This window comes from Drosophila tropicalis, unplaced genomic scaffold, assembly GCF_018151085.1.
Source record: "Drosophila tropicalis isolate 14030-0801.00 unplaced genomic scaffold, ASM1815108v1 contig_593, whole genome shotgun sequence".
In the NCBI taxonomy this organism is placed as follows: domain Eukaryota; kingdom Metazoa; phylum Arthropoda; class Insecta; order Diptera; family Drosophilidae; genus Drosophila; species Drosophila tropicalis.
The window spans coordinates 20,910,437-20,938,330 of NW_027173070.1; the positions used below are offsets into that span (position 1 = coordinate 20,910,437).

General features: G+C 37.4%; 1 protein-coding gene and 1 long non-coding RNA gene across 2 annotated transcripts; one reads left to right on the plus strand and one right to left on the minus strand.

Moving 5' to 3' along the window:
- Nucleotides 1-27,852, plus strand: GlyT (Glycine transporter). The gene is given in 11 exon segments (XM_068289627.1): nucleotides 1-264; nucleotides 2,472-2,673; nucleotides 16,045-16,437; nucleotides 17,636-18,128; nucleotides 18,194-18,472; nucleotides 24,110-24,263; nucleotides 24,330-24,597; nucleotides 24,675-24,778; nucleotides 24,886-25,252; nucleotides 25,330-25,539; nucleotides 25,623-27,852. Coding segments are annotated over 9 exon segments (3,852 nt in total). The 5' UTR covers nucleotides 1-264; nucleotides 2,472-2,673; nucleotides 16,045-16,347; the 3' UTR covers nucleotides 27,510-27,852.
- LOC137578112 (uncharacterized) lies at nucleotides 4,778-5,471 on the minus strand. Its single transcript, XR_011032545.1, has 3 exons — nucleotides 5,391-5,471; nucleotides 5,157-5,330; nucleotides 4,778-5,100 (listed from the first exon to the last, which is right to left on the minus strand). It is a non-coding gene; the product is annotated as an uncharacterized lncRNA (long non-coding RNA).
- Nucleotides 27,853-27,894: the final 42 nt, after the last annotated feature.

The following is a 27,894-nucleotide window of genomic DNA, read 5'->3' on the forward strand; positions in this document are numbered from 1 at the left end:
CGCCAAATCGGATGTACATCCTAGAGGTTCAGTTAACAAAATCATAACAAAATATATCTACTACATCCAACAGCAACCACAATAACAATAACAATAACAACAACAACAACAGCAGCAGCTGTAAGCGTCAACTGCAACTACAACAATGCCATAAAATCGTTTAAGCTTACCACACAAGTTTCGCAGGGCTACAATAAACTAAGTTTTAAAAATCAATTTAAAAATCTAAAAGCCAAAAGCAAAATAACAAAATTATTACATCGTGTAAGTTCCTTTGTCCCTCTGCCATTTTGTGTACCTGTGTGTGTGTCCTTTGGTTGTGAAATATGCCGCGGATTTTGCTAAAATAATACTATTAAAATGGGCCAACCATAGACAGGACTATGAAACTAAAACCCGCAGGTGCATCCATCTACTGGTCGACATTGCGCTCACAGGCGAAACTTAATTAAACCTTTAATATGACACCAGGATCCCGGTTGCAGATTTCAACTCGCCAACATATGCGTGTGTGTGTGTGTATGTGTGGGTGGATTGCCAAGTGGGTGGGTAAATTGCAAAGTAATCTATATATGCTTGTATGTATTTGTTATTAACAAAGAACCTGAACGTGGTCTGGACTGGTCTGGTCTGTTCAGCCTTTTAGTGAGGACATTCACTTGCCATTGTTTGAGGCATAATTGCATTGCCTCCACGCAATTAAGTGGTAATCAGCTTTATTGTTTTCAACCTTGACCAACCCGAACAGTAACATTATTGGCCATACTACAAAGCCAATGGCTATGTCGATTCTCTCTCAATGCATTATGAAATACAAGAGTTTCCCTCTAGTGTTTGTTACAATTTTCTACGAATTGTATACTTGCTTTGTTCTAGCCTAATAGAGATTAAATAAACTTGTATACTTAAACCTACATATACATATACTTATTAGCAAGTCACAATATCAAATTGTTATGACTTGCATTAGTTAGAAACAATCCCAGGACAACTGCTAGTATGGAATAACTTGTAAGTACAGTCAGTATAAAACATTAGAAACTATATAGGTTACTACTTATGTACTTATGTATATGGTAAGTCACTTTATTTGACACAATCTTTAAAAGTCAAAGAGGTAAAGCAAATAGCTTTCCTAACTATATTTCGTTGTGATTCTCAACTAGTTTTAAAATTGAGAACAAAGTCTGTCAAGTAGGGTTGACCTCACTCTGGCTAAGCAAAAAGGATATACTATATTTAGTGTGGCCATAGATCATTAGAAGGGTATTCTATAAAGAGACTATACGAGTAAAATAACGAGTTAGAAATTATTAATGTTTATTTCAAGAGCTTAAAGAAATTCAAGATCATTCAAATATTAAGTTTAAAATGGAGGGAAAATGAGGTTGAGGTTTCAAAGAAATATTATAATATTAGAAGTATTCCTTTAAATGAAACAGAGCCTCGATTAATGTTAAAATATTTCTGTCTTAGCATACATTTTAATATACAATTTTTATTCTAGAACTGCAAATATTTCTGTATTCCCAAAGTACTAAAACATTAAGTTAGCAATTTAACCTTTTTGTGTGTCTTAGTTACTAAAGTAAACATCTCTTAGTTAACTCATTTTGTGCTTCAAAATTTTCAAAAACACTTTGTTTTTATGGCATTTTCAATAAGTATGAATATTCATTTACATAAAATGTGCGTCCAATGGCCGGAATTGTGTTGCATCAGGTGCAACCAATTTCCAGTCTCAATGGATTATTCAAGTTGGGCAAATATTTGCCTGAACTTGTAGACCGCGATAGCTCTCACTCTCTCTCGTTCATTTGCTGGCTTTTGGTATTTCTGACTCTGTCGCACTATTCCTTTACTCTCCATTATCCACTATCGCCAGTCAAGCATGGACGAACGCAAAATTAATTCCAGCTTCAGTTCCCAAGAAACACAGCTGCCAGCCTCGACAACTTTTTTTACAGCTTTCTTTTTACTTTCTTCCTTCTTTTTGTACTTTCTTGCCTTTCATTTTCTTTTCTTTACTTTTTTTCTTCTCTTTTTTTTAATGTTTTCTATTGCTTTCGTGAGCCTCATTGTTATTGGAATGTCTGTGCTGCTGCTGCTGGTTTTGTTATAGTTGTTATTGCTGTAGCTACCTTAGTATCCTTGTCCTTGGCTGCAGCCGCGCGCCTCATCTCTTGCCCTCGCACATTTTCTGTCGCTGTCTCTCTCTCTCTCTCTCTCTCTCTGTCCCACTGGCTGTGCCTCGTCAAGTCTCCGGTTTTTTTTTGTTGCCAGCTTCCTGTGTGCCTTTCGCCTGGTTCCTTCCTGTTCAACGTGAACGTGCGTTGTTTCCTTCTCTTACAAGCTTTGGCATTGGTATGTCCGCCTCCGTGTCCTGTGCGTGTTTGCCTGGGCTCAACTTGACTTTGGTTTTGTTACTTTACGTTTTTTTTTTTTCATTCTCCCATTTTTTCTTTCTCTAGACTTTCCCTTTTTTTCGGTTGAACTACTAACTTTTTGCATAAGGATTTGCAATCAAATAACAATAAACGTCAACATAACACAAAAAAAAAAGAAATATATATACGAAAAAAACGAATGAACAGAATCAGAAAGTGAATCTAAATCTGAATCGAAATCAGGATCACCAGGATACGCAGAGTTAGCGGCGGCATTGTCAGTCAGGTGAGTCAAGTCAATAGTACATACATATATATATATATGTTTACATATATCAATAACTAGTCTTAGAATTTACATTGATTTTGATTGATGGATAGATGGGTTTGGTTGCAAATCCACAAACACACCCACACACATACATCCAGGCACTGCCATTTGTCAAGTGTGACGTATACGCCATGTGTGCCAGTTGAGAAATGAAGTGGTTTACAGTGATTAAATGAAACGATTTAACTAAACAGTTTGACTTTAAATCGCCACAATAGAAAACTAATCGATTTTAAATTGGAGAAAATTAAATTGTCTAGAAAGTCGTCAAACATGTCCTTATAAAAAGCTTAGTTAACGATTACATCAAAAAGAAAGTCACTAAACACTTGTCATTCGATTATAATTAAGAAATTTGATTGAGTCTGACTTTTTGGGAAATTTTACTAAAACCTCGCATGTTTTTGATTTTATCAATGGTAGGACCTCAGACTAGAATTCAATTCGTGTTTATATCTGAAACATAAATACTTATGATCTGATTAAAAACATTGCAACACTGCCAAATAATTTAAAATTTATGGGAATCCCATGATGGGTATCCAATTAAATAGCGAAATGGTGATAATGGAGCAGTGAAAAGACACATTGGTGGAGGAAGGGCTGACTTATAGGCAAATTGCTGATAGTATAGGACCTCGGACTAGAATTCGATTCGTTTTTACTAAACGGATCTACTAAACTTTTTATAATTGGTTTCTATAACTGTTGAAGTAAACAGTTTGATGAAAACCATTTGATCTACTAGAGACTATTGCAGTCCTCGGACAGACATTTTGGCAACTGAACAACGAGGATCCGGGTTCGAATCCCAGGCTAGTGTATGGATGTAGTTTTCGTCTAAGCCGAAGGCCTTAGTTGCCAGTGCTTGTAAAATATAGTTAGGTTGATAGTTTACAACTATATCCTATACTTATAATAGTAATAATAAATACTAGAGACGTTTATCGAATATGCAATTGTTTTTCTTATAGCTATATTAAATTGCATTTTTGAGTACTTGAATTTATGTAAAAGCAACTTTGGCATTGTTATAAGTAACTAAGGGCTAAAGAATTGTTGAAGTTCTTTCAGAATTAATATTTGAATACTATAGATTTATGTGCATTTTGCATCATTGTATACAATCACCTAAAGGTATATGAAAATTTCAGTCATTTCCTGGTGTTCACTTGAAGGTCTGACAAATGAAAGTGAAACAATATTTTCGTTTCTCAAAAAATTTCCTTTGATGTTAACACAAGGTCAAGGCGTTCGTTTTGTTGTTGTTTGCTGTGTATCTGAACTAATATTGAATGGAGGTAAAAAAGGATTAGAACTATTTATTATGGAATGTGGATATACATATATACACAAACACACGCAGGCGAGCGCTCAGGCTGTGCTATGAAATGCTATGAACTTTGACCTTTGCCTAGATTTGCCACTGCAACTTCAACGTTAAACTGGTTAAACAGCTTTTCTGTATGTCTCTGGCTCCCCAGTACTATTTTCCCCTTTGTTTTTCACTTTCTCTGCTGTTTTCCCCTGTCGACCCATTCCCTCCCTTGCTCTCTCATGTTCGAGTCCTGCACATGTTTTTTTATAAGCTTTACTGCTGTTACATTTTTACGACAATGCAACTGCAGTAGTAGTCGTTGTTGTTGTTGCTATTGTTCATACTGCTGTAAACACACCGACTTACACACACACACACACACACACACTGTCATACATGGGTGTGTGTCTAAGCGCGTGTATGTCCTTTCGTCTCTCTCGCCTTCTGCTCTGATTGTATTAGTTATTTGCGGCCAACATTGACATTTATGTGTTGTTAAGCACTAGCTTCGACTGCAGAGACAGGGAAATGGTGGCGGGAGGGGCCAAAGAACACCTCAACCCAATGACGAACCTGGAAATGTATATATATATGTATATATATTTATGCAACCATATGAAAATCAAATCAAATTGTATAAAAACGTAGATACATGTATATAATAAATAAATATATATATGTACATATATTTATATATAGGTGGCATACAAGGATACCGAAGGCCATTTGAAGGTTGTTGCCGATGATGTTGTTGGCAAGGTATTTGCCAACCTTGTTGGGATTTTCTAAAAACTTTAAACGAACACTGTTTAAGAAATGAAATTATATTTTCCGTAGACTTCTTTCACAATAACTTTAACATTCCGCCGTTTGTTGAAGTTGCTGCAATACCAGAGAATGAAACATTTCCCTGGCCAAACGACAGCCCTGACATTGGCAATGCGGTGAATTGGGCGTATGTTGATGTTGCAGGTTAGATAAACGTAGACGATGTTGGCCATTGGCTCGTTGACGCTTCCTCTGGGCCCTTGCCTTGCAATACACAAAACTATAGATGATAATACCTTAAAAAATTCGTCAACTTGAAGAACATTAAATTGTACGGATGTATACTACTCACCCACTGCCACAATCAGAATATGCAAGATTAGGGCACAAATGGCAACTTTCATGAATTGCTCCTGTTGCACTTCCTCGGAAGTGATTTGCGTCCTTAAGTCGCTAAAGGTTTGGGTGAAATTTTCTTCCTTTGTATCAAACATCAGCAGCTGTGTCTCATTCAACCAATCAATATCTATAAGAAATACATTTCAACTTGATAATTTTGCTTAAAGTATTCAACAAGAAGACTAACCTGTAATATTGTCCCCATCATGACAGTAAGAAAGTCTACTTAAAAGAAGGGGTAAAAGCTTAATCGTCTTTAAAGTGCTCATGCTGGAAGTTGATTGATTACTGAAAATGTTAACTGGGGTAGGACCCCAAGTCTTTGACTAAAACGGACCGATGAGTAGGTGCAAAAGAAACAGCTGTGGGACTTAATGGCTTTGATATGATAGACCGGCTACCGACACCAACTGGGCAATTATGGCGATAAATATTTAAAAGTCAATGAAAATGAAATCTGTTTTAAAAAGTAACTAAAAATATAACTTTCTATCTTATAAAGACCATTGGGACTGGTCGGATGATTTACTTGCAATGAATTGTATAAGATTATTACTAAACAATTTTCTGGAAACCGTTTTTGACACTCAAACGTTCTGTGCAGTTTTCGAAATACGAAGTAGAGGGCAATTTTCGGGCTACGGCAGTGCTTGAGTAGGGATGGAATAAGGTTATTAAGTAAGCCTGTACAATCCCCCCAACCTCCTTGTTAAGATCCTGCCAATGGCAAATGATAAATTGACTCAAAGGCGCCTACTCCAAAATTCTTGGCAGTTAAGCGACTGCTGTAGCTATCAGAAACGTTTGCTGAGTCAATCTATAGCTAATTAGTGTAACAATAGTATGGAGATTAACATCCTGTATTAATCACAAATTCTAGTTTGTATGTATAAGTTTGCTATAAGTTTGGTAAATCAAAATAATATGTCTTAACTATAAATAGGCATAACAACTTTTACTCTAACATCTTTTCTTTGGAAGAAATGATGTAAACAATTGATAGAACAAATTATACTTGTTTTTATTTTTTTGTTTTCAATATTTGATGATATTCGAATCTGTTCTGGTTTCAACCCCTTTAGTGCAGTTTGTATGACAAGGAAACATAAATTCAGTGCTAATTGTGAATAGTTGATCACGGCCTTCAACAATCCGTTGTAGTCCACTCTTCAGGGACATTCAGTGGTGGCCACACAATGCTCTATGGAATCCGGACTATTTTTTGTGACCTTCGTTTTGGAACGGCAACAGCACCAAAAGCAACCTAGAAAGAGCAAGAAATTGCGTTTGCAATTGGTTACCTTAACAATTTCAGCTTGAAGCTTACCCAAAACGGCCAGAAGTGCCAATAAGGACACTCCAAAGAGAGCCACACTATGAGCGTCATAATTGTCATTTGGATTTGTGGGAGATTCATCTGTGTGGGCGATTCGATTTGACAAATTGCATGGGATAATGCACCCATAATGAAAAAGCATCGAGTGCTTTGCAGAAAGGACATTTTGTTAATGGCCCACAATGCCGAATTTGGTGAAAAGTCACATGGAAAATGGAAAACCCAGCTGCCAACGGCCACACAACTGGCAACAAGTACAAAATGTTGCTTGATTTAACAGCAAATTCTTTTCAAATGGTTTAGGAGAGAGTTGAAAATGAGCATAATTCAGGTAAAAGAGGATTTCCGCAAGTGCAACACACAGAATGCTGACCAAAATCATGTCAAAAATTCATTTGAGTTTAGTTTTCCATTGGAAAAGCTCTTTGAAAATAAATACCTAACATTTTTAATAAAAATATTCATTCCAAATGTAAAATGCTAGACTGTTGAACCTGAAATGACTAAGATGTTTTTCACATTTGAATAGGCAATTTTATTGACATGCTTTTAAAATTGAGAATTTAAGCTTTGATTTTGTCGAATGTGGTTAAATAGGCTTCTCAACTGTGAGGGTGTGTGTGTGTGTGTGTTTGTGAGTTTATTTGTGGGCGCTTGTGTGTGTGCGTCTGTGTGTACGTGTCGAGAACTATTCTCTTCAAAGGCTTCAATTGCAATTGCTCATTTTATTTCTTGTTTGTTTTAAAGAAACAAAGAACTTAAGAACATAGACTAAATTAATGGAAAAGGATACAATAAAAACGCTTAAGCTTGTTCTTTATATGCTAGGATTTTAAATTTAAATTTAAATTTCTTAAAATTGTAGACCATATCCTTGAGTTTGATATGGCTTATGGCATATAAGATACTCATTGCCACAGCTCATTGATAACAAATATAATTCTTTTGATTTAGAGAAGACAAATCTAATTGTAATGTAGAAAGAGTCATTTTTTAGACTTTAATTATTTAATCTTTTTAATTTTTAAATTATTCTACTCCTTATCACAATATTCAGTATTAGTTCAGAACTTTAATTTGATTCCTTGATTATTAGTTATCTACATTTCCAACTATTTGCTTCTTATGTTATGCAATAAGATTTGTTTTTAGCACGAATATAAAAAAACTCTATATTGGCTATAATTTTGAAATTAATTAAAACTTAAAAGTGATATAAGTTAATTTACTCGATTAGTATTTGGCCGGAATACAGTCAATAGAAAACAGGTGGAATTATGGAGCGATAAACTTATCTAGATGGCATTTTTAATACATTTCATAAACAAAACTTAGATAGACAAAGAGAGTTTGCTTTAGAATTTTTGACAAGGTTTAAAGATTCTTGTTATTAAGTCATGGAACTAATAAGTTAGTGAAGAAGTGAGTCAATAAGCAGGTGATTCGGCGAGTCACTGAATGAACAAGTGTGTAAGTGAAACAGGAACAAGTTTCACTTAACATGTATGTATATACTTATATGTGTTTATATTAAATATATTATAGAAATTTTTTTGTTTTTGTCTAGATTTCGACCTTATTGAAGTTAATCAAAAACTTTGTTTTAGGTGGGTTCAGGTCAAATCTTACTGATTTATTTGTCAGATTTTAAATCATAGGCATCACAAAAGGTGAGCAGGTTGTCTGTATAGCTATATCAAGAGCCACCAAGTTCTATCATCAGCAGACTTCGCTAAAGAATCTACAATTGTAATGGCCATACCATATCCTCAACGCTAAAAGAAGTTGGAAATTCAAACGACATAAGGCGAAAAAAGAACGGCAATGCTTGCAACTGCAGATTATAGAAATAAATATTCCGGAAATGTGGTGTGTTTGAAGAATCAAAGATTTCCTTAGAAAATCGATGAATTTTTGACAAAAAGTGCATATATACCACATATATTCGCTATATTTTACAAATCCTGTCATCTTCTTTTCAAATATCCTTTATCGTTTTGTGTATTATGCTGTCGTTGGTTCTGAAAAATCAGTGCACTCGTCATATACCAAATAAACAGTTACGCGTATGCGCTGAAAAATTACATTTAAATTGCAAATTTAAAGGAAAACATATGCACACACATACACACACACACACACACACACACATGATAGACACACCTATACGCACGCATATATTTTTTTCTACACTTGCAAAAAAAATTTATGCAGAGGAAAAACCGAAAAAAGAGTGTAAAAACAGCCAAGAGAAACTTTTTTTTTCCAAAGAAAAACATTAATTCACTTAGCCGCTATCTCGCTCTAGCATTTTCTTCTCTCTCTCTCTCTCTCTCTCATACACACACACACATATAAACCTGCTTTTACCTGCTTATTTTCCATATTTGCTGTTGCCTTTGGCCTTTCAAAATTCAAATGAAATGCACTTTCTCTAGTACTCAAGGCAAAAGGCTTCGTCTTCGTCTCAACAACAAAAAAAAAAAAAAAAAAAAGGAAGAAGAAAATTACATACATAGATGGAAAGTTTTAGTCGTCGCCATTAACAAAATCTGGCGACAAATTGAGCGGATTAAATGGAAATTGCGGCAAGATGACATATACGCGACATAAGGACAGATTTATTATTTCATTTTTCCAACTCACTCCGTTCTTAAATTCTCTTCCGTCAAGTCTAAATAAATTGATGATAGTCATGCAAACAGGGAAATTGACTTTTTTCTAAATTGAAAATCATCATGATCAAGCAAAAAATTATCGGCCTGTCCTTTGCCGTGCAAGTAAAACTGCATTTCACCTAAGGACCTAAGGAATATAAATTTGTTTTCCGTTAGGGAAATTTATCAATATAATGCCGAAGAGAAGAGAAACCAAAATTTATGGATTTATAAATAGTTTAATTTCTAAATATTTCTAAAACTAAGCTTCATTTTTTTCGATTTCTCCAGTTTTAATTCCCCACTGGTTTTAGTGTTGAAATTATGGTTATAACATTTCATTTGCAAGTGAAAGAGAAGTTGGTAACTATGTAGCTGTCAAAATGGAGCTGCATATAGAAGCAGTTGTACATGGACTTGAGTCTGATTTACTTAAGACTGATCTGAAATGTGTCACAAAAAACAGTATCGAAAAGAATTATAAAATAGAGGAGTCGTAGTAATCATATCTCTAATCAAAGGACAATGAGTTTATTTGCAGCTGACTCTGTTGAATTCAGATATTCTGTATATTGTTTAAATTTCAAAATAGTCACTCAACCATTTGAAAACTTTATGGATTAAACTAAAAAGAATCTGCAGATTAATTGAAGGACTCTTCAATATTCTAGTTTTTAAAAGGACCATTATTTATTATAAATTGTTCGGTTCTATTGAACAAGTTTAACACTATCATAATCTTTAGATATCTGAAACTTCTTGCAGTTGGTTAAATATTTCGAAAATGCTTTGCAATTCCTTCAACAAAGTTAAAAAAAATGAAGTAAAAAAACATTATATAAAATTTCTTTTCAAGAAGTAAACCTAGTCCTTGGCTAGTCAATAGACAATGCTTGAAGTGATTGAGGGATGCTTATTAGCATAAAAAATAAAATGTGTTGAGCTTTTTCGATGGATAATATTTTACGCCTTTCACTCCATTTTGCCCCATTTAACTTGTTAACTTTTATGCACCTGCTACATTTTAATCCCCTCTCCCCGTTCTTCCTTTCTCTTTCTTTCCTTGTTTCTACTGCTCTTTTTTTTCATTGTGCAATTTGGAATTCATAAAAATCACTCGAAATGCCACTTTACGCGCATTTTGATTGAAATTTAGCGCTGAATTTGCTAGTACTTACATACAAGATGCTGAACCTGAATATTTTAATGCAGAACAGAAGAAGAAAAAACAAAATGAACAAGGAAAAGAGGATGACAGAAACTGTGTATAATACTTGTTGGTATTGGGTGGGTAAGTTGTTTCCAAGAAAAAAGGCAACAGAACGTAAAATTTACTTAGGCATTGAAATAAAAATGGAAATATGTCTAGCGAGAGGAAGCAAAACCGAAGGTGGAAATTCCAGAGAAATTTGTTGCTTGGATTCACAGCTGAAACTAATTTGTATTCGTATTGGCAGTTGGCGATGAACAAACTCAATAATCGATATGATGGCAACAACATTGACGACAAGGACTCTTCCTCTCCATCAGTCATGTCCCCCCTTTTACCTGAACAAACGTTCCCTTTAAGATGTTAATTAGTAGTTTCAGCTAAAAAGGTTAAATTTTGTTATTATGTTATTTCAAGGTGAAAGCAAAATTAAGTATATTTAAAGAGTTCATCATGATAATGCTTACATATGCCGTTTCCCATCTATGATGAAAAATCGAAGAATCGTTCAGCAGTTTGCGTTACGTGCTCATTCCTCAATGTGTGTGTGTGTGTGTATTGTCTTGGCATGACTGAATTTTTGTTCAATGTTCTATTAACCCTTATTGCAAAGGGTATACTACCTTTTCGTTGGATGTCTCAAAAGGAGAACCCATTTCTTAATCAATCAATGGTAGTCTCAGTGTTTACTCACTTTCATGAGTTCCATTTTTGGGACTTTCAACTAGGAATAGGAATTTTTATTCTACAAATAGATAGGGTATAGCTGCTTCGTTCTGTTGCTAATACCAGACTATTGGCCCTTCAGTTTTTTAGTTGTTCCTTTTGTGCTTCTCTAGGGTTAAGGTTGGCCCCGTTTCATCTCAATTGCTGCTTGTTTGGTTTTTGGGGTGGTGGGTGGTGGGTCGCTGACTAGGGCAGCCTTCCGCTGGATCAAGTTCAAGCATTTAAAGTTTTTGCCCCTTAATAATTGCTGAGAACTGTGCTGATGATGATGATGATGATGAAGGTTTCTTGTTTCCCTTCTTGTCTCGCCTTGGGGGATGTTGGCATAAAAATGTCAAAAATTATAGCAACAAAAAAAAGTAAAATGAAAGTAAAGAAGAGGAATGTCAAAACGGAAAATGCTGCCGGGCCGACAAGATGCCGACGAATCATCAACGTCATTATGATGATAATGATCATCATCATCAAAAGGATATAAAGAACGAAACTGAAAATATTTCACACACACACACACACACTTGCAAGCACTAAACAGTCGACTGGCCTCACCATGCCCCATAAACCACTTTAGTTGCAATGCGTTGCACATTGCCAAGGTCATTGTCTATGTTGTCTCTGGCCCCTTGCCCATGTTGTTCTGCCCTTATCCCTGTCCCTTGTCCTAGCCGTTGTGTAAACACCAGCAGCAACAGCAACAACAAAAACAACAATAACAACAACAACAACAACAACAGCAGCAGAAGCTCGAAAACATTTTCACACTCGAATTGACCAAACACAAACACAGAAGCAAGAGCTCCCCTCCACCCCAACCCCGTCCCAAAACGAAAGCTGAGGCAAATGATGAGAATGATGGAAAAGCAACAACAGATGAAGGAAGGGAAGAGCAAACCTGGCAGGGGAGGTAACATCAGACTCAGACAACAATTTCCCTTGTTCAATTCTTAGTCTGTTGGTGGGCACATGGAGCGTATACGTAACACTTAATTGCTACTCTTGCATTTTAGTTTTGAATGATTTCGTTGCTTGTGTTCTTCTAGTTGTTGAGTACTATTGTTAGTTGTGAGTTTGTTGCTTCTCTTAAATGAAACTGGCTGCACATTAACTATGTATAAGGTGCAGGAAAAGCATAAATTTTCACTTAAAGATAGAATGACACACGATGTTAGAAATGTGCTAAGAAATTGTCAAGAACAAAATGTATAAATGTTTATCAAAACATTATTTCTTTTTATTGAAAATGGAATGGAAGCAAAGAAAAAAGTGGACCTAGACATTAATTTAAACTGAAATGGCTATTCATCCACATAATCTCTAGATAGTTCAAGTTTTTCTTTGAAAATGAATTTTCCTTGAAATGGTTTGTTTTGAGAACCTAGAAAGCAAAAATATATTTTCTTTGGAATTTTGTGTGTTCTTTAGTAATCATCCATTTTTAGTTAGTTTATCTTTTTGAATGACTTATTTAAAACATTCATCATTCAAATGGGAACATTTCTTTTCGACTTGATAAAGATTGTATCTTTAAGAGTGTAAATCCAGTTTTGCCTTTTTCAGCCAATATTTAAATTGGCCTTCAACTGTTTTTCTTTTAAAATTCCTGATAAATGTCAAAATGGAAGTACATAAACATAAATTGTGTTGTTTTCACCTTGAACAATTGAACTTGAAATTTGCATGAGTTTCCATGAATTTTCCATGCGGTTTTCCATTTTACTATTTGCCTTTTTGTATAGGCAACTTGATTTTATTAAGAAAATTTCAGGCAAATTTAATATTTTAACTATCGCTAGCAAGGAAATTGAGAGGAACAGGATTAATTTCACTTAATGTGAATTGTGTTTGCCGATTGTCGGTTGTCCGTGTTGTTTTTTGTGCTCTCTTCAATGAAATAACGATTTAAACTATTTTTCCCGGCTAAATTCCGCAGAATTCAAAGCTAAAGCGGTGTTGGTCTCATTGTTGTTCCCGGTTGTTTTCCTCTGCATTTCCCAAACTGCCCACAGGCATTGGTATCATTAAAAACTATTTGCTAAGCAAATGCCCCAAGCACAAAAGGCCGAGAACAGGATGAGATGGAGCACAGCAGAGGAAAATATCACCACCAGGATGAGATGAAATCCAACAGAACGCATAAACAACAACAACTGAGAATTGTGGGCGATGTGGTAAACTAGTACAAAATTGTTTAGGGAAGGAAATATAAATGTATTTCAGCAAAACAGTCCGAATGAGCAAAGCAAAAGAGAAACGAGCAAAAACTGGTGAATCAACTGGAAAGTCGAAATGCGCATACCCTTTTCATACCTTAACCTCTTAATGAAAGAAAAGGCATTGAGCAAGACTTATGCATATCTGCTTGATGATGCAGTAATCCTATTTCCTTTACCCTTGGCTGAATTCGAACTATTTATTAATTATCTAGTTCGCTGGTAATCGCATTAGAAAAAACTTTGAAAATGCCTACACAAGCCCACGAAGATTTGAGTGTAACCAGCGACTAAATATGCCCTCTGTGGGGCTCTTAAAATTAAGGTGTACTTCTGAGTTGGTTATTTGGCAGCCTTTCTTTTACCAACAGACATTGATATCAGGTATTAGTGTGTCGAGCTTGGTCCGGTTGGGAGGAAAATAAAATCAGTTTAACTATCATCAAGTTTTGTAGGGTATATTAATACGTTCATCGCTTAGTAGCTAAATAAAGGGATTGACTAGTATTAAAACTTGCTAGTAGACAAATCTTACCACATTGGTTCCTTTTTTTTTTTTTTTTGATTTTAAAATTAGTGTGAATAAATTAACATAATGCACTTGAGTCATTTATTTATAATTTGTCCACAAAGGACAATAAATCAGTTTGATAATTTATTTACATGACGTCCAAGTATACAGAATTAAGAGTTTGATATACATATATATTAAGAGTATATCATATACCAGAAAAACACAAGAGAACAATTTGTTTCCGAAAAGAGAAATCGATCGCAATAGAAAGATCTCAGCCCAAAAGAGATGATTGCCGAATTGATTGGCCACTTACATTGAGCCACTATAGTGTTCATCACAATTACCTTCCCTTTGATTTTTATTCATATTTAATATCAAAATTGATTGATTTAAATTGTCGACAATGACATCCTCAGCTGTCACTAATAACTTTCCCAAAGATTCCAATTTATATTTCTTTTTATATTTCAAACTTTTCATAACCAGTTTTTATATAGGTTTTGGAATTGGTAATGCGTTGCAGACTTTCGATATAATATAATTTCACAATCTCATTATCGTTATACTTACAATACTTATAGGTGGCAAAGTTATTTACAAGTAAACAATTATTTTATTTGACATGATATGGTATATAAGATGGTAGAGGATGTGCGTTTGCAGGTTAGGTCTAGGATGTGATGTCCTTTCAAGCGCCTGATTGATATGCTGTTATTTAGCAGGTCGATGGACAATTTGTGGACGCAGTCAAGATGGGCCTTCGTCAGCCCAGTGATTTCATCAGCTACTTATGGTAATCCTTTAGTCCTTCCTGGATAAATAGAAAAAAAAAAGAAAAATCATCTAAAAAGTTCCACAATTCAATACGAGCTCTTGGTATTTTTATATAATTTTGCGAAGTCTTAGTTTTTTATGGTTCTACGGAACTTTCCAGAGCTCTGAGAATTATCCAGAATATGTCCTTATTCACATCATAGTCTTAATATTTGTTTCGTTTATCCAAATGTGCAAAATAAGAAAAGCAAGCCTTTGACTCTCATTGACTTGAAGTTCGGGATGTCCTTTATATAGATGGTAGCACTTTATTGTAGAAGTTGCTTGATATGAGATTCCTCAAGGGTTTGCCAAAGGACTTGCGAGGTACATTTCCTACACTAATGTAATTGCAACAACTTACCCATCTTTAAAAATTAGAATATTCCTAATTTTCCAAGATTAAGTACTAACGAAGTCATTAAAGAAATTGCCTCACGTTCGTGGCGCATAATATGTCTATTTTTTAGGAGAAGAATTAAGCATTTAATATTGTATTCTCCTCTTATTAGCTTTTGGTCAATTGATATTCATTTGACTGAGTAATTAGTTCTGGTCTTTTGCTGTTACTGTTTTTTTTTTTTTTTTTTGTGTGGTTGGTCAATGTCTAGCCAGGCCAAGCTAAATACCAAAAATAAGAGGGTTGGAGGTGCCATAAAAAAACGTGACCAAGCACTAAGAGGTCCCAGATGAGATAGAACATCATCATTATCATCGTAATCATCTCATCATGCCATCATCTCATCACCTTCACATCACATGATGTTATGGCCACTACAAAAACTGTGACAGTTGAATTGCAAATGCCTGTATCTGTGTGGGTGTGTTTGTGTGTGTGTGTGAATGGGCGGACGGGTGTGTCTGTGGCACATCAAGTGCCATTGACGGGGCGTCATTTTCTTGAGCACTCATTTATGTCGAGGTGCCAGGCAAAAAGCAGAAACTGCTGCTAGAAAACGTGTGGAAAGGGCCTGTCGGTTGGTTGGTTTACGAGTGAGTGTGAAATCTCTTTTGATGGCCAAGTGAGATGTGGAGAGACAGGATAACTTGATTATTCAGTTAATTCACAAAGATCATCCACACTCATCATCAAAGGTTGGTGTTTTTTTTTTCGTCATAGTTGTAAAAGTTGTATGTCAATGTGAAGGTTTTGTTTATCACCCAGCAATTTCAATGTCACTGCCCCCCCTCCACAATGCCAAGTCTCAAGTCACGTCAATGCCAAAATTTTCACACCCACCTCAAAGTGGGAAAATCCATCAATGGAAATATTTAAAATTTATCTTTCCTACACATAAATATGTGAAAATTAGTAATGAGGAAATCTTTAATATACAATTATTAACCTATTTGCTATTGCGCCTATTTCCAGTTTTTGCCAAACAACAACAACAACATGAGTGATAGGGACAACAGCTGTTCTAGCTGCTTCTATCAACCAAGATTCATCTGCTGCTGCAAGCAATTTATATATTGATCGGCCATGTCACCGTAAAATTGCTTCAACTTTGACTTTGACTAGAAACTAATCCTATGACCCTGGAATCAAAAATATTTTCAATAACAACAACGACAACCACATAGACAAGCAATTGGCCACAGAGAGATTGAATAAATCTAAATCTAATAAATTTATTGAAAACCAATTACAAATTGCTCACAAATATCATCAAAAATGGATAAGAAATCAAAAACGAAATCAAAAACGAAAGGTCTTAAGGCTAACAAAGAGTCGAGCACTCACTTGGATGTGGATCTATGGGAGGTAAGTTAAACCATTTACCACTTCTATTAATGTAGGATTAAGCAAAAGTCCACAGACTAAATGGGTCAAGAGATTGACACGTGAACCAGAAAAAAGAAGAAAAAGTATGTGAAGTGTACGATTGAGTCCCCGGACCCTTACGAACCACCTTTTTGGTTCAGCCCCTGTAGGAGTCAGTTTAGAACAGAGAGTTTGGAAGAGAAACAACAATATATTTAAGATGTTTGTCCCGGACTTCTTTCCTGAATCGAAGGCCCCTCTATGTCCTTTTATGTTGTTGATTCAATGTTGATAAACATTATTTAGATTTTGGCCTCAATGGAGAAGATTACGAATAGAATATACTATATTTTTGGCTGTGCAAGTCTTAAGAGTCTGCAGAGTTCCCATCATAATGGGAAAAGTATGAATAATTTTAGAAACAGGACAATTTGGACTTCCTAATACATAATATATGTACATGTTTGAGAATATTCTGCTCAAAGAACAAACTCAGTCACCTCACGATGCCAACAGCCTCAAAGTCATTTTGATTGACTTCATTAGACTTCAATTGAGATGTGAAGTGTTAAAACTAAAAATACATAATCACGAGTTTTTCAATACAAGTTTACATAACGTTTTTTATACCCTTAATAAAGTTCTTCTGAGGTAACTCTTTTCATATTTCAATAAACATAGCTAAATGGAACTTAAGTCCTTCAAAACCACAAATGAATTATGAATTTCCTTGATTATTTGTTTGTTACAATAAAAATTGATTAGACTTGGATTAAGCTGTTCCAATTCTAAAGACTTGCATTGGAAAAAGAAACAATAAAGTCCTCGAGACATAGACATGGTCATCCCCTGTTGACCTTTTTGCTTTGTTCCAGAGCATGTCAAATAATTTCATGTCTTTAACACAGATATTCGATTTACGTGCGCATTCTGTTAAATAAATCTCAAGAGATGATTGGCTTGACCTCCTGTATAGAAAAAAAATATGTATATAAAATGAAATCTTTATTTATTATAGTAGATAAAATAACCAATCAATCTCAATCAGTCTGTGTGCCCTGCGACCTGCCTTGCTCTGGTGCTTTGTTGCTCGGATGGTCTTGGTGCCAACTGTTACACAGTTTGGCAGCTGGCCAAATCTCATGCCAAGTGTCCAAGGTTAACCAAACATTTGCAATGTTTCCTTTTTGTTCCACAGCAAAACGAAGATCGTTTCAGCACCATTGACCTGCCAATGGCAAGAGACGGCAAAATTCTTGCAGCTGCAACAGTGACAGCAACAGCATCAGCAAATGCTGCAACATCCTCTTCGGGAAGTAGTGCCGGGGTTGGGGGTGGAGGTGGTGGCTGTGGCAAAGGTCTCGTTGTGGTTTGTCCAGCCAGTGCTGCGGCATTGACCAAAGAGAAGGAGAAGCAGAAAGAGAAGGATAAGGATAAGGATGTGTCCACAATGCCGGTGGTCCAAATGAGCACTACACCCACAGCCATTAGCATTGCGGGATGTGCATCGGGCACAGCTTTGGTCACATTGGATACCAGTGTGGGTGGTGCTGGCGGTGGTGCAGGCGGCGTAGAACCAGAGCGTGGCAATTGGACAGGACGTTTCGATTTTCTACTCTCGCTGCTGGGTTACTCTGTCGGCCTGGGCAATGTCTGGAGATTTCCCTATTTGTGCTACAACAATGGAGGAGGTAAGTCAACGATTCTCTCAGTTCTTAAAATGAAATTTTCACTTAATCATGTTCATTCATTGCAGGCGCTTTCCTCATACCATTCACCATAATGCTAATTATAGCTGGACTACCGCTGATGTTTATGGAGTTATCCTTTGGCCAGTATGCTGCTCTGGGCCCGGTGGCCATCTATAGACGATTCTGTCCATTGTTTCGTGGCCTGGGCACTGGCATGATTCTGGTTTCGGCCATTGTAATGCTCTATTATAATCTGATTATTGCATGGACCATTTTCTACATGTTTGCCTCGTTTCGCACTCAATTGCCGTGGCAAAATTGTGAGCTGGAATGGAGCACTGAACGTAAGTAGAGAACATTCTCGATGGGCAGAAGATTTTCCTCGGGGTTTTCAATTAATTGCCATAAACAGAGCGAGGCAGAGAGCGGGAGAGACCAACTTATATATAAGTGGCAGCATTTTCTGTGTTCTTGGGTAATAAATTAGGCAAATTGCAAGCTGTCAAAAGTGAAACTTTTTTTGTTTTGTTCTTTTTCTTCTATTCCATTTTGTTTGTGTTTTGTTTGCTTTGCTCTCCTGACTTGGCCGTGCCCCAGGGTGAAAAGGGAAAAAAACAAAAAACTGCTGACCCACTAGACAATTTGTTTCAAAGATAAACAACACCAACAGGCAGGAAAAAGCAGAGCCGAGACTTTAATAAAGACGAAAACCAACTTTTCGTGTGGATTAGTTAGATTCACCTTCAAGTGAAGTGGAAAGTATTAAGATATTTTAAAAACTAGCAAACACAAACAAAAAAAAAAACTTAACTCAAAATCCTTGATTTAACTCATAGCTGCAGCTTCAAATTTCCGGAAAATCTATCGAGTGCTTTTTTTCCCTTGTTTCAATTTTATTTACGCACACGCTAACAATAATGAGAGAGAGCGAGAGAGAGGGGGGAGAGAGAGAGAACAGCAAATGAAAGGGATAGGAGAGAAAAACTGTTCACTGAAGATGATAATAATAAACAAGTGACAAGAGGGAGGGGCTAGTGAGGCGTCGGCGGCGGCAGTGACAACAAAAGGAAACCAAAAGGCGACGCCATAAAGTAGGCAATTGTTTTTGTGCCTTGGTTCGTTGCTTCTCATTTGACATTGTTAGCTTAGGTGAGCAGGCGGATGATTGCCTCGCCAGACAACTATATCACGTAGGCGACAATAATGGCCAAGGAGGCGTGGCAGTCGGTGCCAGCGGGATATCGGTTGGCAGGGCGTTGCTAGTCCCTTTGTATTGTACGCGCTTAAGCGTGCATTTGATTTCTTTGCACACTCACACACAAACGAACACCCACACAAAAACACTTTAAAATTGGCTGACACGCGAAGGACATGAATATAAATCTTTAACGATGCAGCTCTCTTTGAGAGAGGCCTACAATTGTATAGGCATCCGGAAAACTAGACTAAGGATAGGCCAAGCGAAACGGGAAGGCGAAGACAAGAAGATGAGAGTCATAAAAGAAGCAAGTTTATGGCATAAAAATAAACAAGAAATAAAGTATGTAGCTAGCAAAAAAAATTACATTATCAGATAATGCAAAAGGAAAATTGCAAAAAAATAACATCTTGAAATTTTCTAATTGAGGAAATAAATGTAAATGATTAATGATAATGGGAATCAAGAAATTATAAGTGAAAAAGAAAAACGTTGACTAAAAGGAAAGATGCTATCTTCCTCTTCTGGGAAAAAACTGAAGGAATGAAATGTGAGAGCATTGAAAGAAAAGGCAGAAAACCGAGTAGATGCAAACGAAATGTAAGAGAACTTAATTGAAAAATAACTCACAAAACGTGATAACAAGGTTCATGGGAAATGAAATCTTTGTGTTAAGCCGGCTCAAAGAACCTCAAATAGTTTTCATCGTTAATATTGCTAGCCAACTTAATCTTTACTAACCCATCTCAAAATGCATCGCCTTTTAAAAGTTTCCTTTCGGTAACGTTTTGTTTTTGTAAGCATTTTAAACATGCAAAAATTATCAATAACTTTGGATCATACATTTCACATTTATACTTTTTAATAAAAGCTTATGAAATATTTCAACGAATACGAGGGCGGTCCGAAAAGTAATCATTCTGTCTGCAGCATAGACTTCAGACTTGGGACTAAAATCAAGCCACAAAGGGCCAAATCTAAAGAATAGATGGGCTAGCACTAAAAAATAACATTTTGCTGCCACTCTGCCAAATCGAGCCAATAATTCAACTTTAAAAAGTCCTTCTGCAGTCAGTCGATGTAGATTACATCCAGTATATCCAAAAAAGCGATTGTTATCCGGTTAACCTGGCACTCATCGTGCCGTTAGCCTTCTCATGCCTAAAACTTCAAGTGGGATGCCTACAGTTTCAGCTATCTTGTGGTAATCTGTCCGAGTTCGTGGTTCTTCGGTGCGTTAATCTCCGTAATTGTCATTTCCGGGGAATCTAGGCGTGGCTAATCAACGTGCGCTATACAAGGAGAAACCTCAAATCAGCATTCCTTGTTTTTCTATTTCTGTACAATCCGCCTTGGACGCGTTCCATGCCAAACATGGCGAAACAAAACAATGAGTCGAGTTCCTTTAAAGAATGTTCGACATAATAGTAAATCTTTTTGTGCACTTCCTCATGACTCAGAGAAGCTTAGTACTCATCGGACCTCTCTCGTATGTAAGGGTTACTTTTTCGTGTATGTGTGTGAGTGTGTGTGTGATATTTATTTCAGTTTTTCTTTTTAGCATTTTCCTGTTTGGTTTATTTTATGACTGCTGGCTTAGTGGCACTCAAGTGCATGTGTGGGCGAGAGAGAGTATGAGAGAGCGAGAGAGAGAGAGAGAGGGAAATACAGGCCCTTAAGTGGCCGTCTCTATGAACAGGCTAAGGCAATAATAATGGCAACAGCAACAACAAATATGTCAAATGCCATTGAAAGTTTTGCATGAGCCAACGCAGAGCTTCCCCTAGAAGCATAGACACATAGACATAACCCCCAGACCCCCACCCACCACTCACCCATCACCCATCACCGTCAAATGCCACCTCATCCTGCAAAAACATAGACAACGATGATTTAATACAACCGCCATTGATACAAAAGACTGAGAGCTAAAGCTCCTAACCAAATGGAGGCTCCTAAGAAAAGCGCGTTCGTTTCATTCGGTTCTTCCTTTTTGCCTTTATTTTACGTCTGTCTGTGTGTGTGTGAGAGAGAGAGCTAGAAATCGATATGAGGTGCGGATGTTATCGTATCTGTCGCCGTCTTGGCTTCTTCTTCTCACGTTTTTCCGTCATATTTTTTTTATTGTTGAAATGACAACAATTATGTCTTAACTGTTTTTGACATTCAATCGACACACCGAGCTGGGGCAACCTCAACCTTGCGGCAGCTTCATCTACGGTTTTTTTGTAATTTTTTTTCACCCATAAGCTCTTGAGTTAGACATAGGGGAAAGGGCCATTTCAGAAAGGAAGAGATTCTTGGAGGAAGACAAGCAATTTCTTAAGGATTTTATTTATTGACACTTTCGCCTTCCTGCCTTCGGTTTCATCCATCGATCCAACTTGACTCTCCTGGCCACGTCCGTCTGATATATATTTTAGATGATAAATGTTTACTTTTAGTGTCATGATTAAAATGTGTTTAACTTGTTTGTGTATTGATTGAATGTCACATACTCAATGGCGAACATTTACGAGTATGTATTTAGGATTCTCACATATTTTTGCCTCTCTTTTTTTCTTTTGCTTCGTGTAAATATTTATTATTATTGGCTAAAATCCACTTAAATTTGAGGCATCGTCTTAAAAGGGGATTTATGGAGCTTTTCCTTTTGCTTTAGAGTGGCTTATATACAAATATCCTTTTTCCCTTGCTTCTTCTGGCAGTGGTTCCATCATCCATCAAGATTTTATTTGGGCAATTAAAATTGACATCTGTATGTATGTACATATATCTATGAGAGAGAAACTTATAATGAAGCCAATGTTTCAGTTAGTTTTTGGGGGGCTAATCAAAAGTCCAATGTGTCAGTCATCAGAGACATCCATAACCCGACAAACTGTCGGTAGAGTTGCTAAAAGTTCTGCCGAGTATCCCCCAAACATGCCAAAGGCAATGCCAAACTTAAAGGTCACACAAAAAATTTAATGGCAATTTCCTACTCTGGCAGGTCGGAGCCAACTTATATAAGATGCTCCATGGGTATGTGTGTGTGTGTGTGTGTCTCTGTTTGTGTATGTGTGTTTGACAGCAAGCATAATCAACAATCACACACACACACTCATAGAAACATTGGGATGTTTTTCAGAGTTTTCTTGTTCTTCTTTTGCTTTTTCTACTTTTTCTTTGGCTCTGCTCAAATAAAATTTATACGATTTGTATCTACGGGTTGTGTGTGTGTGTTGGGCTGGCTGCATGTGTGTGTGTAATCAAATTAATTGCAGAACAAACAACACACAGACAGGCCAAATTAAACGCCAAGTAAACACTTTGAAGTTTGTCTTCTTGTTTTCTTCCTATTCCCTCTACCCCTCTCATCCTTACAAAGACCACAAGAAATTGTTTTCAATTTTCTACAAGCATCGAATTTTATTTTAATTTTGATGCTGATTGATTGGTTCGGGCCACATTTCATTTCGGCGTATTTGAGAGTTATTGAGGGACAGAGAGAAAGGGAGAGTGAGAGTGAAATAGAGAGAAAGAGACACTGTCAGTGGCAATTGTCTGCCGTTTCACAGGGCGTATGTGTAATTTGAGTGACTCTGTGTGTGTATGTGTGTGTCGAGGGAATATTGTCAATTGGCTTGCTGAAATACTAGAGATGCATGGTTTTACTGCTATCGACGGTTGGCCTGGTATATTTCATTCATTTGTCTCTCTAATATTGTTAAATATTGTATAAGACCAAAAAGCTTGCAAGAATTGCATAGACAAATATTTCCTATGATATTTTCCATTGCCTGCTTTTAGGCTCTATGCTCCCTGTATGCCCCTTCACATACATACATACGTACGTTTCGGTCTTGCAACGTGACCTGCATAATTAAGTATGAGAAGATTAATAGGAAATAGACAAAACACACATAGACACGTGTGTGAATGTGTGTGTGTGTGTATTGGTGTCTGCAGGTGTATAATTAAATATCAAATGAAAAACTACACAAACTAAGCCGAAATTAGTTACACAAAACATGTTTCAACCAAAAAAAAAAACTGTCCAATTGAAATTAAAAGTGAGTTTTGCTTTTGTTTGTTTCATCTTTTCCCCATTAAGCCAAAACGAACATGTTTCAAAGGACTTGCAACTTCTTTAGGTTCTTGTGGTTAACCGCTAAACCATTTCGTCCCCTTTTATTGCCTAATCATGCAATCTTTGTTATCACAAGCCATATGTCAGTGGCACTTGAGAGCACAGAGAGCTTTAAATTTGAATACGTTCTTTTTCATGTTGAAAAGAAATTTTTTTCTCCATTGAATACTGGACAGGACAAGAAAATGCCCACAAACCCCTCTGATGATGGACGCCATCATTTGCCAATTCATTTCATTCATTCAACATAAACTTGACTGCCGTGTTTTTCCATTTTTTCTCCTTTTCTCTTTGTTGGGTTGGGTAGTCCTTTTTTCTCTCTTGCAGGACAACATTGTTGTCAGAGTTATAGAGTCCTGGCTCTTTTCACTGATTTGCTACTTTGTACTTTTAATTATGTAGCCGCACAAAAAAGCTGCCATTTCGTTGTAGACTTGTGCATACTTTAAGCTCTCTTGGTTTTTGTTTTTGTTTCCCCTTTACAAATAGTTCATAAATATTAAAATGCTAACGGAAGCCCTTTTTTTGTGTGCATAATTGAGCAGGGTTTGGGTAAGGGGCTGACAAAGGTGCGGAAATAAGAAAAACACGAAACTGCTGACAGAAGTTCCCCATTCACCTCCACCTCTCCTCTTTTCGTGCTCCTTCCAGATTGCTTCTCCTACGTCCAGGCCGATCAATGTGAGGCATCGAATGGTACTTATTACCTGCGGACCTGCTATAATTCCAGTGCCGCAGAGGAGAACAACATCACCGAAATGGCTTTGCATGCTTTGAAGCGACCACCGGCTGAAGAGTACTTCAAGTGAGTTGGGTCAAGGAGTTTTTTATTTTAACACAATTCCCTTTTCGATGAATCGATCTCTTGCAGCAACTATGTCTTGGGTCTGTCCAGTGGCATTGAGGAAACTGGCAGCATTAAATACTCGCTGGCTGCCTGTCTACTGCTCGCCTGGGTCATTGTCTTTCTTTGCCTATGCAAGGGCGTGCAGTCCTCTGGCAAAGTGGTCTATTTCACAGCTCTGTTCCCCTATGTGGTATTGGTTATCCTGTTCGTAAGAGGTGTCACTCTGCCTGGAGCCAGCACTGGCATATTATTCTATTTGACACCCGATTGGAAGCAACTGGCCAATGCACAGGTGAGTAACATGATGAATAACGAGCGATAAAATTTTGTTTGTTTGGCGATTTCTAATCAAATTGTTGTGGGGATTAGGTCTGGGGTGATGCCGCTGTTCAGATATTCTTTGCATTGAGCCCCGCCTGGGGTGGTCTGATTACATTATCATCGTACAACAAGTTCTCAAATAATTGCTACAAGTGAGTAGAGAAGAAATCCATTGAGTAAGATCGAGTAATTTATGCAAAAGGTTTATTGGGATTTGCTTTCATTGTATTTTCAAAATTCGTTTTATTCGTTTCGGCAGGGACGCTCTAATTGTGGCCGTTTGTAATATTGCCACATCATTCTTTGCCGGGTTGGTGATTTTCTCGATTATTGGTTTTCTGGCCCACGAACTGGATGTGGAGGTGAAGAAGGTTGTGGATCAGGGCGCTGGACTGGCCTTTATTGTCTATCCGGAGGTGGTGACACGTTTACCCATCTCACCCGTTTGGTCGATACTGTTCTTTGTCATGCTGCTGACACTTGGATTAGATTCACAATTTGCTCTCATGGAGACCGTAACCACTGCCATTTTGGATAAATTTCCAAACTTGCGACAATGCAAAATCTGGGTAGTATTGGCTGTGGCCATATTTGGCTATATTGGAGGTCTGGGATTCACCACGAATGTGAGTCAGAGTCTGAGAGGAAGAGAGAGAGCGCGGGAATTTAAGTTAATCTTCATTGCTTTTCTTTCGTTCCTTAGAGTGGCATGTATTGGCTACAATTGATGGATAAATATGCAGCCAACTGGTCTGTTTTGCTTATTGCCATATCGGAATGCGTTTTAATTGCCTGGATATATGGCTCGCAACGTTTCCTTAATGACATTCAAGGCATGATAGGGAAGAGGTCACGTTTCTGGAATTGCTTTTGGGGCATCATGTGGCAGTATATAACACCGGCCACATTGCTGGTAAGTGAAATTAATTGACAACATCTCTCCAATCGTCGTCGTCGTTGTCATCATCATCGTCATCATTATCTTGTTTTTGCCAGTTCATTTTATTCTTCAATTGGGTGGAATACAAGCCCGCTCAATATGGTCACTACATCTATCCATTGTGGGCCGATGCAGTGGGCTGGACTGTTGGTCTTCTGCCAGTATGTGTTATCTTTTTGGTGGCCTTTCAACAATTTTGCCAGGCTCCCAGTCATTTGAGTATACGGGAACGTCTCAAGTATTTGCTACAACCCACTGCAGAGTGGGGACCCGCTGGTCGACCTTGTGTAAACTTACATGCCGAACGCTATCAGAGTCAGAATTACGATGGAGTGAACAATACTCAGATTTTGATCAGCAATCCAGGCAATCCCCCAGACTCGGTGCTCCCCTATGATGATGTAGGCAATGGCAACGGAAATAGAAACGGCAATTTCAACGGCAACACCTACCGTGATGAGGCAATGCAACTCTGAGAGCGAGTGATGGCATCCTCGTCGACGGTGGTGGACGTTGATGCCTTGCCAGTGGCCACGGTGGGCAAACTGCCAGGACCGAGCATACTTAAGACCTCGGCCAGACACAGCAGCAATCAGCAACAGGCGCTACAGACCGAGAATGGTAGGCACAAGGCCCATGCGGAGGTAAGTCCCAGCAAGCAGCCGCTTATCCAGCCGGAAAGTGAAAGCGAACAAACTGCCAAAAAGGATGAACCAGTTGTACCAGCTATTTCTGCCGCTCCTGCCACCACAAAAGTGTTTGCCACAGGCACAATGAGCAGCGGCCGTGAATGTTCGACCATGTCTACATTTGCCAACGTCAATGGTTCGGCAGCAACAACACCGCCAGCAGCTCCAGCAGCAGCAACAGATGCGAAAGTAACTCCAGCTGCGTCTACTTTTAATACAACAGCAATAACTTCTGCTAAGACTGCAGCAACAACAACAACAACAACAACAGCAGCAGGAGCCATTGCTGCTGGCTTTAAGCCAACGGCAGCAACTACAACTACTGTAACCAAAACTGTGACTGGCACAAAGCCAACTCCTGCTTTGTCCACATTCATGCCAGCAATAAAAACATCAGCAACTGTTGCTGGGCCATCAACAGCAACAACCGCAAATCAAAAGTCACAAGTTGTATCGGTCATCAATGCATCAAATATATCACAGCCAACTATTGTTCAGAATACAACAAAACCGGCGACAACAGTTGTCAGTGTGACAGCATTATCGGTGAAATTGACAACAGCAGCAGCACCAACAACAATAGCAACAGAATCTTCGGTAAAACAGATAACCGAAAAGTCTATAACAACAGCAGCCATCAGTATTAAGCCAGTAACCACAATTAACAAACCGCCAGCAACATCTGTCACGGTGACTACAACAGCAACATCAATTGCCAAACCTTCAGTAACAGCAAGTACAACGGCAACATCAGCTGTTAAGTCTTCTGCAATAGCAAACACAGCGGCAACATCCTCAACTAAACCAACTACAACAACAACATCAGCAACTAAACCAACTCCAACAGCAACATCAACAGCAAAACCAACTACAGCAGCAACATCTTCGGTAAAAGCATCAACAGCAGCAGCGCCATCTTCTGGAAAAACATCAACGGTAGCCGCAACAAAAGTTCCAAATCAGAAATCAGGAAACGACAAGGCACAAACGAACAAAAACCCCACAGCAACATCAACAACACCAACAACAGTAAAGCCAAGTGGCAGCAATATGTCACCAAAGGTCATCAAGGGAAATACCGCAAAACCCACAATAACAACAAACACAACAAGTCCTACAAAGACCACGGTCAAATCCTTTAAGCCACCAGCAACAACAAGCCCAACAAAAACCACAAACAAATTTACAGCAGCAACATCAAACAGTGGACAAAATCAGGCGGTCAAAACGAAAGCAACTACATCTAAAAAATAAACTATAGCAAAATGGTATGTAGTTCTGAAATCGAAAATAAAACTATTTTTGTAAGTACTTATAAATAAAACAAGAAGAAAAGTTTGGTTAAACCCACACGAGCTAAGCAGCAAAAAAGGAAATAATGCTAGGAAATTGTTCTAGGATATCGAAAACTAGAAACACAAAAACTATTTATATATAATAGTTAGCTATTTTAGAGACATTTATCTTATGTTATACACACATTTTGGTCAAGGACTAACAAGACTATGGCAAGTATTTTCAGTTTTCGTTGCAACTACTCGATCAAGTTAACGTTAATCCTTAGTCGTGACGATTGTGTCTATTCGTATATACCCCAAACCCCAAAAATACTTTCTCAGTACTTTTTAGAAATGAGACA